At 45.6% G+C, this 12,934-nt stretch overlaps 1 protein-coding gene across 2 annotated transcripts in view; it reads right to left on the bottom strand.

Moving 5' to 3' along the window:
• Nucleotides 1-304: 304 nt before the first annotated feature.
• SHISAL1 (shisa like 1) overlaps nt 305-12,934 on the bottom strand; it is a 104,735-nt gene continuing 92,105 nt past the window's right edge. For both annotated transcript variants that reach the window (XR_010992765.1, XM_068170719.1), the window contains one exon: nt 305-4,139. Coding sequence is in view for 1 of the 2 variants with exons in the window: in XM_068170719.1 (XP_068026820.1) it covers nt 4,139 (1 nt within the window). In the remaining variant the exon portion in view is untranslated. The remainder of the gene's footprint in view (nt 4,140-12,934) is intronic.

The raw sequence follows: 12,934 nt of genomic DNA, 5'->3' as shown, positions 1-12,934 counted from the left end.
AAATGGACCGTGCATGTATTGATGTAATGGTCTTAGCCATTTTTTGTGGTCTGGGTTGGGTGGTTTTGCCTGCCTCCCACCCCTTCCAAACCCAATCCCTTCCTTTACTCCAAGCATCACTTTTTGCTTTAAACACTCTCTTCATTTCACCTTGTATAAACTAGAGAGTATTGCTATCTGGGGAGTTACTGAAGATGGAAGGGAAACCACAAAGTTTGAAGCCACTGTGAAAAACAAACCAACCAACCAGCCAACCAACCCCAAGAATTGGAAACTCAAATCTCTGCAGTCATTGCAGGCAGCCTTTGAAACACTAAAGCAAGTTTTATTACAGAGATTATGTTACGGTACACTCATTTATTAAAACCTAAGGACATCTTTATAAAAACTACTGTGTACAAAGATGAGCAGTGCAACAGCAGTGGAAAACACGTTTTTGGTTTGCTTGGCCATCACTTCAGAAAGACAACAGGATTCATAAGTTGGAGAATGCTGCAAAAAACAGGACAGGATTCGATCAAAACCTAGATTAGCAAATCACTGGACACTGGCACCTACTGATTTCAAACAGAAGTGTTGTGTAAACAGTTTTATTGTCAATGTACTACAGAGTGAGAAATCGCTGCAACCCCAGAATGTCTAGTTCCTTAAATAGCCTAAACTTCTTCTGTTAGTAAAATAGACTGTTTCACTGTGTACATTATCATCTTAGTGATTTACTATTTATGTAAAAGGAGGACTAGAAGAAATGCCTTGTCTTGTACAAGGCTGAGGAAAAGATGCTTCTTCCTGGTGGGTGAGCGAGGCTTCTGTTCTCCTAGCATGACTTTTCATACACCGTCACTGGCAGCAAAGTAGGACTGACCTCAAAAATCACGTTGACATTGCTTCGAGTGGACAGTCCTTGTAATAGAAATCACAGCCATAATAAAACTATTAAAAACAGTTATCTAAAATAGCTGCTACAATATGCTGAAGTATATGTTAAGAGGCCAGGTAATTTTCATTCTGGTTTTGTTAAGATCGATAGCTAGGCACGAAAGATGTTTAACACTAAGTCCTGCACAAGCTTTATAACTTCTTTTTATTTTCTACATTGTACATAGCAATTATTAAGAAGCTGGATACAGCTCTCAAGCAAAACCAAAGAGAGAAAATGAGCTGGACAAGGAAGGAGACTACTGGAGCCTGAAGGCCATTACTAGCTGTTGGGACAGACAACTGCCATTGTCAAAGAGGGAGCATAATGGAATTGCACACTACACTTCTCTAAGTGTTAAGTTTTAGATCCATTATTTTTCCAATCATATTGGGATGGACACAGAGGAACATGTGTCTGTTTTAGTCCAGGTCTTTTCTTGCAGAGAATGCTTGCATTTGAAGCAGCCTCTCTGCAGTAGCTGAAGAATTCATTGTGGTTTACCTGATTCACCGTAATTTGATCAGGCTAAATGCGGAGGAACGTCAGAGCACAGCTACACAGATGGTTGAGATGTTCAGGTGACTGTTTGTCTAGACAGTGCTCTTCTGCAATGTCCCAAACACTGAGGCAGAAGGGGTGACAGTGATGGTGAGAGGGAAACACATGTGGTGCATTATTTCCATTTAGTTTAAGGCCCAGCAAGCGTTAGTCTTCCTCAGGATCTTATATTCCTGCTAAGCTAGAGAAGCTATCGGATGACTGCGACAACACAACTGATGAACAACTGTTCATCTACCACATGGATTTATCCATAAATTAATTGATAGGCAAAATCAGAATTTCTGCCAGAGAGTAACTTATTGTCTGGCTTTGTACAGAGAAGGAAAGGAGGCGACAAAAAGCACATCAGTTACAAGGTAGACATGTACTAGAAGTAAAGCATAAAACTGCTCATTAATAACGCACAGTTCCCAAAGGGAAAAAAAAACCCTTACAAAATACAGTAAGTCACACAAACCAGTATCTAATAAAAATTCCTTCATGAACATAAGCTTTTCTCAAAGCTCTCTGTGGCAGTCGTCATCTCACAAGGACAGTGGATGCTAGTAGAAGGTCAAAGGAGCAAATGGTTACTGCAAAGTGCCAAGGTAAGACTGCACTTTGCTGGGTGTCTGCAGGGGCAGCAGACCTTGGAGCCAGTGTGGTGGTGTGGAGAAGATATGATATTAACAGAGGTATGGAGGGCACTGCTTCCACCTACTTGGTTTCCATTGCTTTTCTTGCAAGTTGACACTACAGTGCCAGCTTACATCTCATAGAATCAGCAGTGCCAACCCTTTTCCTGTTGAAGCTCTCATTGTCAAGGAGAGAGCAGTCTGCACTGTTTGCCAGTATCTGCAAGCTACCTACAGCTAATCTTTGTTGAAGGTCCTTTTTTTCCTAGGGAAAGTGCTTTGAATGGTTCTGGTCAAATATTCTGGGTTTGGAAAAGTAAAATCTCTCAGGTTTATTGTGAATCAAGGGTGTAAAAACACTGACTCTCAATCTTCCTTGGAAGCGCTACATTTCTCACGATGTAAAACACCCCAGTCACACTATGGCAGCTGTGCTATGGCTCCACAAGCTGCACTGCCTGACAAGGGGTGTAAGCAGGAGCCTCTGTGGAGAGTGAGAAGGGGCCAGGCTGTCCTGGGACAGGATGGAATCGGATGCCTGCAGGGTGGCACTTGAAGTCTGTCTTACCAGCCGTTCCCTTGGTGATACACTCTGCATTTTGTGTTAGATGGCTTGCAAAGAAAAGAGGCATGTGTATGTTGGTGGCCTGCTTGGGTTGGGCCTTCTTTGAAGACTGGCCATTGCTGTGGTCTCCAGCCTCGCTGGGTCCCTCAGCACTATTTCTTCCCTTGTGGCTCTAGTTGTGTGCCTTTGCGCACTCCGGTAGCCAAGAGATAGCTCACTTGGTAGCCTATCCTGTTTGTGTCCAGCAGATTAAAATGCACCCAAATCGAAGAGCCACGGAAGGCAGATTTGATTGTTCATTGGTGAGGTGCTCCAGATGTTGGTTATACATTAACATACACGAGATTGTACAGTCCCTCGGATTTGCAGGATGAAATACTGAGCCTGAAGGAGCGATTTGGTGTATGGTGCCTTTGTGCTACAATGTCTAGATTAATTCCCCTGTTCAGTTGTCATTGCCAAGTTCCCCATGTATAGATCTTAAATAATTGAGATTTGCTCTTGCAGTTGATAGCTTTCCACAGGTTAAGTTTAAAGTAAGGTAAGTCAAGCTATTGCAGGCTGGTGACCAAGCACTTCACACACTTTGTCCTTCTGCTTTACAAATGGATTCTTACATTTGTGAGGGATAAACTGAAGTCATCTGATGGCTGAGGAAACTGGATTATTGCCTTGTGATGCAGAGGGATAGTGGTATTATTGCTTTTAAAATACATAGTTGGGTGTATAATTTCTTGCCCTGTATCTTTCAGCTTCAGGGTGGATGGGGGTGAAATGGGGTGTCTGTGTTGCTGCTGAATAAAGCTACCCTCTTCGGAAGGGAACGTGAGGCTGAAGCCAAGACATGCCCAGATGTTTGATGGTTTAGCAGAACCATTGCCAATGATCTTAAAATGTGTATTAGGGATGAAGACATCCACAGCCCTGCAGTGTGACTCACTGAAAGAGCTCCATGCATTCAGCTATATGACCATATGTTCAACAGTGGTGAGGACTGCCAGCATCTACCCTATTGTGACAAAAGCATTTACCAGAGAGCTTTGGAAAAACTCACATTCAGTATTCTGACACTCAGATTAGGCTCCAATGGCAATAGATGGATGGGGAGGCAAAGAAAAGTTATCTACCAAAGGTTTGTCTTGTGATCTGTTTCCACCTTTGTGTATGGGTTTGCCAGAACAACTTAAATTTTCTTCCTGTTGAGCATTTCCTTAAATCTGAGAATATTGTCGGTCTAGAATCAAAATATTGCTTGCAGGCTACTTTCTTCCAGAGACCTTTTTCTATACCTGTTGCCTATAGTAGTTGTCTGAATGGTGTTTCTCTTCAGGTGACTTGCTCAATCCCCTCCCTGCATTCTTTCTCCTGCTTCTCCATCACTGGTTTTCATCACTTGTCGTTTAGTTGATACTGTTGAAAGCTGCTCCTTGAAGTCTGATCTCACCTCTCCCATCTTGAGGCACATCAATGTAATTTTCTGGAAGACATAAACCACAAACATTCCCATAATGGTTCATGAGCACACGACACTGAAGTATTTCCTGCAAAGAAAAACTTGTCATTTTTTGGCAATTGTGGATTTCATTTGGGGAGGCAAGAAAGAGGAAGGAAAAAGGTGGGCAGTGAAGGTGGTAGGAGGCTTCTGGCTTCCCTCATTAGCTGAGTTGGTGCAGTGTAAGCTTGTGTCATATGGTTTGGTGCCTCTTTATTTTTCCTTCTACATCATCAGAGTAGGAGGCTAACCATTTCTCCCTGCTCATATTAAACTGGTCCTTGCTCTGCACAATATTAACCATGCAGTAGGTGTGCAAGTTGCATATTCTTACCTGTTATGCCAGGGGAACAGAACATGGGCTGCTGCCTGGCTCCTAGCTTTGGGTGTGTACCTGAGGGGCTGGGACAACACCTGGGTGAGCACCATCAAGAGGGAACCATGGCAACTTATCAGGGAGGGAGATGGGATGGGTTTTTTGCAGGTCATGGGGAGGTTTAGGCTGGATGTTGGGAAGAAATTCTTCACAGAAAGAGAGATTTGCCATTGGAATGGGCTGCCCAGGGAGGTGGTGGAGTTACTGCCACTGGAAGTGTTTAAAAAGAGACCTGATGAGGCACTTAGTGCCATGGTTGAGTTGATTAGATGGTGTTGGGTGATAGGTTGGACTTGATGATCTTGAAGGTCTTTCCCAACCTGGTTAATTCTGTAATTGTGTAACACCCCAGCAAGGCTGTAGGCTACATGATCAAAATCAGATCTCACCCCTACTCTCTACATGTTCCACATTGTTATGTTTTCTACTACCTGCCAGGTGAAAAGATTAACTACCTGCCTGAAAAGGTGTAAGAGGAGATGCAAGGAACTGCTGAACTTTTCATTTCTACTGCTTGTATTCTAATCTGAAAGTGCAGAGGGCTTCCTTCTGTAACCATACATTTATTTAGAAGCAACTCTTGTTTTGTTTTTCCTGTGGACAATTTCACTGGAGCTGTTTACATGACTGAAGTGTGCCTTTATCAAATGTCACAGTGTCTTCCTGTTGCACTCATTACCCAGGTAGCCACCAGACCAAGTACAGGCTGCTTGCTTTAACCCTTATTCTTTTCCTATGATGAGAGAATGCACTTCTCTTTCCACAGATGTAAATGAGTAAATATTATTTCATGAGCTCTCTTCACAGGAGTGCTCCAGTTATCTTTGTTCTGTTTTGTTTCACCTTGCAGTAACTCCTGAACATAACAAATGCTTTAAATGTGCCCTCCCTCACCTAGTGCCAAGTGTAACTGAATGTGTGACCCACCCATGTATGAACTATGGCAGTGGGCAGGTAAATTGGCTGAAAGCCCAACTAGGGTAAGTTTTGAGGTAAACCAACATTCCTAATCATAGAACTGTTGAGGCTGGAAGAGACCTTTGAGGTCAAGTCCAACTGCTCAGCTACAGCTCACAATCATGGAATTGTCAGGGTTGGAAAGGACCTCAAGGATCATCCAGTTCCAACCCCCCTGCCATGGGCAGGGACACCTCACACTACAGCAGGTTGCTCACAGCCACATCCAGCCTGGCCTTAAAAACCTCCAGGGATGAGGCTTCTCCCACCTCCCTGGGCAACCTGTGCCAGTCTCTCACCACCCTCATGGTGAAAAACTTCTTCCTAACATCCAATCTGAGTCTACCCATTTCTAGTTTTTATTCCCATTCCCCCTAGTCCTATCACAACTTGACACACTAAAAAGTCCCTCCCCAGCTTTCTTGTAGCCCCCTTCAGATACTGGAAGGCCACAATTAGGTCTCCTTGGAGCCTTCTCTTCTCCAGACTGAACAGCCCCAACTCCTTCAGTCTGCCCTCATAGGAGAGGTGCTCCAGCCCTCTGCTCATCCTCATGGCCTTTCTCTGGACATGCTCCAGCACCTCCAGATCCTTCCTGTAAAGAGGGGCTCTAGAACTGGAAGCAGTACTCCAGATGAGGTCTCACCAGAGCAGAGTAGAGAGGGAGAATCCTCTTCCTAGACCTGCTGGCTATGCTCCTCTTGATGCAGCCCAGGATGTGCTTGGTTTCCTGGGCTGCAAGTGGACACCAGTGGCTCATTTTGAGCCATCACTACTGCTAAGCTTCTACCACTAAACCATGTCTTAAGCACCATGTCCACACATCTTTTAAATACCTCCAGGGACAGTGATTCTGCCACCTCCCTGGGCAGCCTATTCTAATGCCTGATAACCTTTTCTAATGCCTGATAACCTTTTCTGTGAAGAAATCTTTCCTAATATCCAACCTGAAGCTCCTTCAGCGCAGCTTGAGGCTGTAAATAATTGCAACAGTAAATTGCAGCAGCACATCTGTTTGCTCAAGCAGGCAAGCATAATGGCACAAAGGCAAGCTGTTGGAGGTGCACATTGGTATCCTAGTAGTAACAATACTTAATTAACTCCTCCCACTAGAGTTCTTTGCATATGGTGTATTCCCAAGCCTGCGTTACGTGATACAGATTGCATTCCGTTAACGTATAAAGTATGAAGCAACATCTGGCTCAGGCAGTAGAATGTCTGTGGGAATCAGCATGGTGGAGGTTAGCTATCATTTACCCATCAAATCTGCTCAGTGTGTGAGGCTTGAGTCTCAAGTTCTGCAGCAGCATAACTCCACTGAAACTGCAGCGGCGAATGTGGTCCAAAGCGCAAGGCTGGGTAGGCAGCCACCTGAGCTGTAGCTCAACTGTTTTGTCCTGATTTCAGTATTAGTATCAGTATCACTAAGGTTGGAAGAGACCTCAAAGATCATCACGTCCAGCCTGTCACCACAGACCTCATGACTAGAGTAGGGAGGACACTACTGCCCACTGCAGGCTTGAACTCATGTCCTTCTCATTAAGGGTCTCATGCACTACCAACTGAGTCACATCTGCCTTCACTACCAGCATTTCTCATAGTGCTGTAAGCCAGGAAGGACCCCTGAGCAGAAACAGGCACTTCTCTCAGAACTAGCTTCGAGTTTAAGCCTTTGCCCAAAAGTCAGTCAAATGAAACCTAGCAACAAAGTTGGTGAGGGGTTTGGAGCACAAGCCCTAGGAGGAAAGGCTGAGGGAGCTGGGGTTGCTTAACCTGGAGAAGAGGAGGCTCAGAGGTGACCTTATTGCTCTCTACAACTACCTGAAGGGAGGTTGTAGACAGGCAGAGGTTGGTCTCTTCTCCCAGGCAATCAGCACCAGAACAAGAGGACACAGACTCAAGCTGCACCAGGGGAGGTTTAGGTTGGAGGTTAGGAAGAAGTTCTTCACAGAAAGAGAGATTGCCCATTGGAATGGGCTGCCCAGGGAGGTGGTGGAGTCACCATCACTGAAGGTGTTTAGGAAGAGACTTGATGGGATGCTTGGTGCCATGGTTTAATTGATTAGGTGGGTTGGATTGGTTGATGGGTTGGATGTGATGATCTTGAAGGTCTCTTCCAACCTGGTCTGGTCTATTCTATTCTATTCTATTCTATTCTATTCTATTCTATTCTATTCTATTCTATTCTATTCTATTCTATTCTATTCTATTCTATTCTTTCTATGTGAAGGAAGGTCTGAAAGTTAATTGCTTTGCAATAACTGAAGAGCCTGGGCAGCCTTAGTCATGTCAGAAGTACAAAAACACCAAAACCCCAACATTATTTTGTGTTTTGTTCTCTCACTGCTTTGGTAGAAACAGATGCTAACAAACCATGCAAAGCTACCTCTTGTGAGGTCTGCTGGCAGACAAAGTTTAAAACAACTCCTTTGTATCTACAAACAGTCTCTGAGTCTTCTGAGACTGTAACCAATTTAAAAAATACCTAGGGAGAGAGAAACTAAAGAGCATGAGCCCTGCCATGGCCTGGAGCCACAGGCATCCTCCAGCTCTTTCTACTCTTCTGGAGAGGCCCATGTGTTCTTTTAGTTCAGATGAAATGTTTTCCTGATCTACAGCCTGCATAATTTAAATCACTGGGTTGTTTGACAGGATGCAGTTTTGTTCAGTTATTTCATTTAAAAGAAATGCTGAAGAGGTAGAGCAGGTATTTGTGTGCTGTAGGACACAACACCATTTCAAATGTCAGACCCATCAGCCCGTTGCTCCTTGTCGGGACCTCAGAGTTGCTCCTGTACAGATTCTCCTTCAGAGGCTAATGTAAAATCAATTGTCACCAAAGTGGTGTAAAATGAGAGTTCACAGATCCAAGGACTATAGGAAAGTTTATGAATATTTATATGCAGCACAGAAGGTAAAATATCACTTGTGTGAGTAGTTCCAATTCTCTGACAGTTCCCCTAATGTGTGTATAAAGCTATAGGAGAGTGAGTGGGAGGATGTGAACAGCAGAGCCAGCAACACATAGACCATACTCAGCTCTGAGAGACTCTTACATCAAGTATGAAGTAATCACCCTGCATTTTTCTGAGCTCCTGGCTGAGCCTGGTGCTGAATCAACAGCTTCTGCCTGAAGCTGAACCCTGCCAGGACAGGTGCCAGAATAAATGGTGATCTTCCTCTAGTAAGAAGGGAGGTGTGTGGTTGAGTGATGGCTGGATCAATAAAAGTGAGAGATACTGCTTCAATAATTTTCCAACAGTGGAATCACTGAAAATACTTACCTTTTCCTGAGAGACAAATGTGAATTTCCACGTGCACTCTGCCAAAGCACTGCAGCCCAGCTTCCAGCACAAAGAGCTTGGCAACAGAAACCCTGTGTTTGTCACTTTTGGTCACTTCTACAGCTTTTCAGTGTATTTAGAGCTGAAACATGCTTTGGAGGTGGCTCACGTAGCTCTTACTGACTAGCAAATGTTAGTCACTGTGCAGCACCCTACGCTGCCATTGCTGCTCTACTTGGCTGCTCAGGGACCAGCACCCAAGCTGTCAGCCCATGGCTTGGACAGGAGCACACTGCATTGGGTTAGGAACTGGCTGGAGGCTGAGCCCAGAGAGTGGTGGTGAATGGTGCCACAGCCAGCTGGCAGCCAGGCACTAGTGATGTGCCCCAGGGATCAGTGCTGGGCCCTGTGCTCTTTAACATCTTTATTGATGATCTGGATGAGGGCATTGAGTCCATCAGCAGTAAATTTGCTGATGACACCAAGCTGGGGGCAAGAGTTGATCTGCTGGAGGGTAGAGAGGCTCAGCAGAGAGACCTCGACAGGCTGGACAGATGGGCAGAGGCCAAGGGCAGGAGATTGAACACATCCAAGTGCCAGGTTCTGCACATTGGCCACAACAACCCCATGCAGTGCTACAGGCTGGGGTCAGAGTGGCTGGAGAGTGGCCAGGCAGAGAAGGACTTGGGGGTACTGGTTGATGATAGGCTGAACATGAGCCTGCAGTGTGCCCAGGCAGCCAAGAAGGCCAATGGCATCCTGGCCTGCATCAGGAACAGTGTGGCCAGCAGGAGCAGGGAGGTCATTCTGCCCCTGTACACTGCACTGGTTAGGCCACACCTCGAGTACTGTGTCCAGTTCTGGGCCCCTCAGTTTAGGAAGGAGAGAAGGAGACCTTATTGCTGTCTACAACTACCTGAAGGGAGGTTGTAGACAGGCAGAGGTTGGTCTCTTCTCCCAGGCAGCCAGCACCAGAACAAGAGGACACAGTCTCAGGCTGCACCAGGGGAGGTTTAGGCTGGAGGTTAGGAGGAAGTTTTACACAGAGAGAGTGATTGCCCATTGAAATGGGCTGCCTGGGGAGGTGGTGGAGTCACCATCACTGGAGGTGTTCAGGAGGAGACTTGATGGGGTGCTTAGTGCCATGGGTTAGTTGATTAGGTGGTGTTGGATGATAGGTTGGACGCGATGATCTTGAAGGTCTCTTCCAACCTGGTTTAGTCTATTCTATTATATTCTACCCAGTCAAGCTGCAGTAATTTTCACTGCCTGACAAGGAAGTAAGTGACTAAAAGATTGTCTCCTCTTCCAAAGCAGTGACTTTGCATATAGGCTAAGTTTTGCTGGAAAAAATTACATCCATTATTAATGAAGGAATGATTCAGAGCCTCTGCAGACAAGCCTTTTTTTAGGGGCTTTTGTCATTTCCAGACAAATGAAGGAACCAGTTGCCACATCCACTGCTCAGGGCGGCTCCCTAAGGCAGTGTGCACATAAAAGTGCCATCATCACCACAGCCCTTCAGACCTTAGATAACAAAGCAAACAAACCTTGCAAATGACCAGATCTCACTCTGGCACAAAACTGTATCAGCAATCCAAGCTGATCACAGAATCAGAATGTCAGGGCCTGGAAGGGACCTTGAAAGGTCATCTAGTCCAACCCTGCTTCCAGAGCAGGATCACCTGTACCAGACCATACAGTAATGCATCCTGGTGTGTGCCTGTTGAGGTCCTGCTGTAATACATTCAAACCTGGCCATGGTGGGAGTGGAAGAAAAACATTTGCTCATTCTGTTTGTAGGAAGAGCATGGATACCAGGCTTAGAAGCAGCTTTCTGCATGAAGGAGCCCGTGGTGGATAGACTATTATAGGCAATAGGAATATCCTTCTTTCCCATAAATGGAAGGACAAAGGAGGACAAAGCACAATACACTAGACTTTGACAAAGCTTCACAAGATTAAAAGGAAGAGGATGAGAAATGAATTGCAGGACAAGCACCAAATGAAAAACCTTTCAGTTGTCCAAATATATCACAGACTAGAAAGAAATAGAACATAATCTAATCCCTCTGCTTGTGGAGTCTGCCAAAGAGTAAGGAAATAATTTTCCTGTCTTGGCATCTGTACACTCTTGCGGCTGTGTTATACACAGCAGTCAACATTATATCCTGGATGGCTGCTGAAGTGCTGCTCAGGTTACTAAGTCTTAATTCTTAAAAGTTATGGAATGCCAGAGTGGGCACTGGCAGTGTAACCTCAGGCTGGCTCTCTGGTTACTGTGACAGAAAGCAGAGTCTCATGCTTTGTAGGTGGGGCTTGTCACCTCTCTTTTTGCCTTTGGGAGAGCATCAGAATAACTGAATGGTTCAGGTTTTGCCATTGCAGAGGAAACTTTTAACAGCAGCTAAAATTTGCTTCAGGTTAGCTCAGTCCTGAAACAGTCAAATGTTTTCCTTTTGTGAGTTGGGTAGGAATGCTTCAACCCCACCCAGCGGCACTGGATGTTGCCATCTTGCCCTAAAGGGGTTTGGCCCTCGCCCTCAGGCTGAATGATCTTTTACTGGGTTGCATCACCTTTGATGTAGCACTAATTCTCTTCTAGTCTAGCTGCAAAATATGTCCTGGCACCTGCCTGGTGTGAACTGTTTCCTTATTTAATAGCAGCAGACAAAAGACAGGCCAGTTGCAACAAGGAGTGGAAGAAGTGCACTTAGCTGCTGTCTTCTGGACAGACAAGGCCTGCTCACACATCTTCTGTGACGTGCTCTGAATGGTGTTGGGATGTGCTACATGCTTCAACATGCTCAGGGCTACCACAATAGAACAGAGCAGAATAAACCAGGTTGGAAGAGACCTTCAAGATCATCGCATCCAACCCATCAACCAATCCAACCCACCCAAACAGCTAACCCATGGCACCAAGCACCCCATCAAGTCTCCTCCTGAACACCTCCAGTGATGGTGACTCCACCACCTCCTCGGGCAGCCCATTCCAATGGGCAATCACTCTCTCTATGAAGAATTTCTTCCTAAAATCCAGCCTAAACCTCCCCTGGCACAGGTTGAGACTGTGTCCTCTTGTTCTGGTGCTGGCTGGCTGGGAGAAGAGACCAACCCCAGCCTGTCTACAGCCTCCCTTCAGGCAGTTGTAGACAGCAATAAGGTCACCCCTGAGCCTCCTCTTCTCCAGGCTAAGCAACCCCAGCTCCCTCAGCCTCTCCTCACAGGGCTGTGTTCCAAACCCCTCACCAACTTCGTTGCCCTTCTCTGGACATGTTCCAGCAAGTCAACCTCCTTCCTAAACTGAGGGGCCCAGGAAAATCAGGAGACAAAGTTTTTGTGGGGGTGGGCTAAAAATTACACTAGGTTCATAGCAGTCCTACTGAAGCATCAGAATGACTGCTTTCCCTCAGTGATGCTGGGAAAGCCATGATTCTGGTGCTGCTTTGCAGGTGGCAACAAACCATTTGGATTAAATGAGTTTCCTTTGGATTGTGCTTGCAGCAGTGTATTTGCTTGTGCTGCAATGTGTCAGCATCAGCAGGGTGGCACACTGAATGAGGAACGAGTCAGACGTAAGGTGTGGCTGGGACCATCTCAGAGGTGAAGATACCAATCAATGGAAGTGGGGCTGCATGTCACCTGTCAGACTGTTCTCCACCCTTCCACTTGGGAACCAGAGGTGGGAAACAGGCATGTCCCTGCTTCCATTGTGCTTTCAGAGCAGAACTGCCTGTCCATGTTGTGGAAACCAATTATCACATAGATGCTTGGTACCTTTCAAAAGTGATTTCTGTCAGCTGTCTTAGACATTGGAACCTTGGAGCAATACATTGAAGAGTAGCAGGCACTGCTTACAATGCTCAAGAAACGGTTATTAGAAAAAAACCAAACCACAAGAGCATAACTGATGCATTTGGAAGGACATCCCTTTTCAGTAATTTGCCATGAGCATCGCCAAATTTGGCTTTTGACTTGCTTGCCCTGTTTCCTAAGAACCTTACCTCTTTTAGCCTGGATTAAACTTGTACAACTCCTGTCAGGAGTGGGGGATGCAAAACAAACTGCACTTCACATCAATGCTGAGAGCTGCTCACTGGCTTTAAAGGAGCTTCAGAAAGCTTGGGAACTTCTTGCACCCCCAGGGGATAGGCTGGATT

This window comes from Melanerpes formicivorus, unplaced genomic scaffold (assembly GCF_026170545.1).
Source record: "Melanerpes formicivorus ecotype bairdi unplaced genomic scaffold, bMelFor1.0.p_v2 SCAF_3, whole genome shotgun sequence".
NCBI lineage: Eukaryota > Metazoa > Chordata > Aves > Piciformes > Picidae > Melanerpes > Melanerpes formicivorus.
The sequence above is the reverse complement of the archived record's forward strand: the minus strand, read 5'-3'. Positions and strand labels throughout refer to the sequence as shown.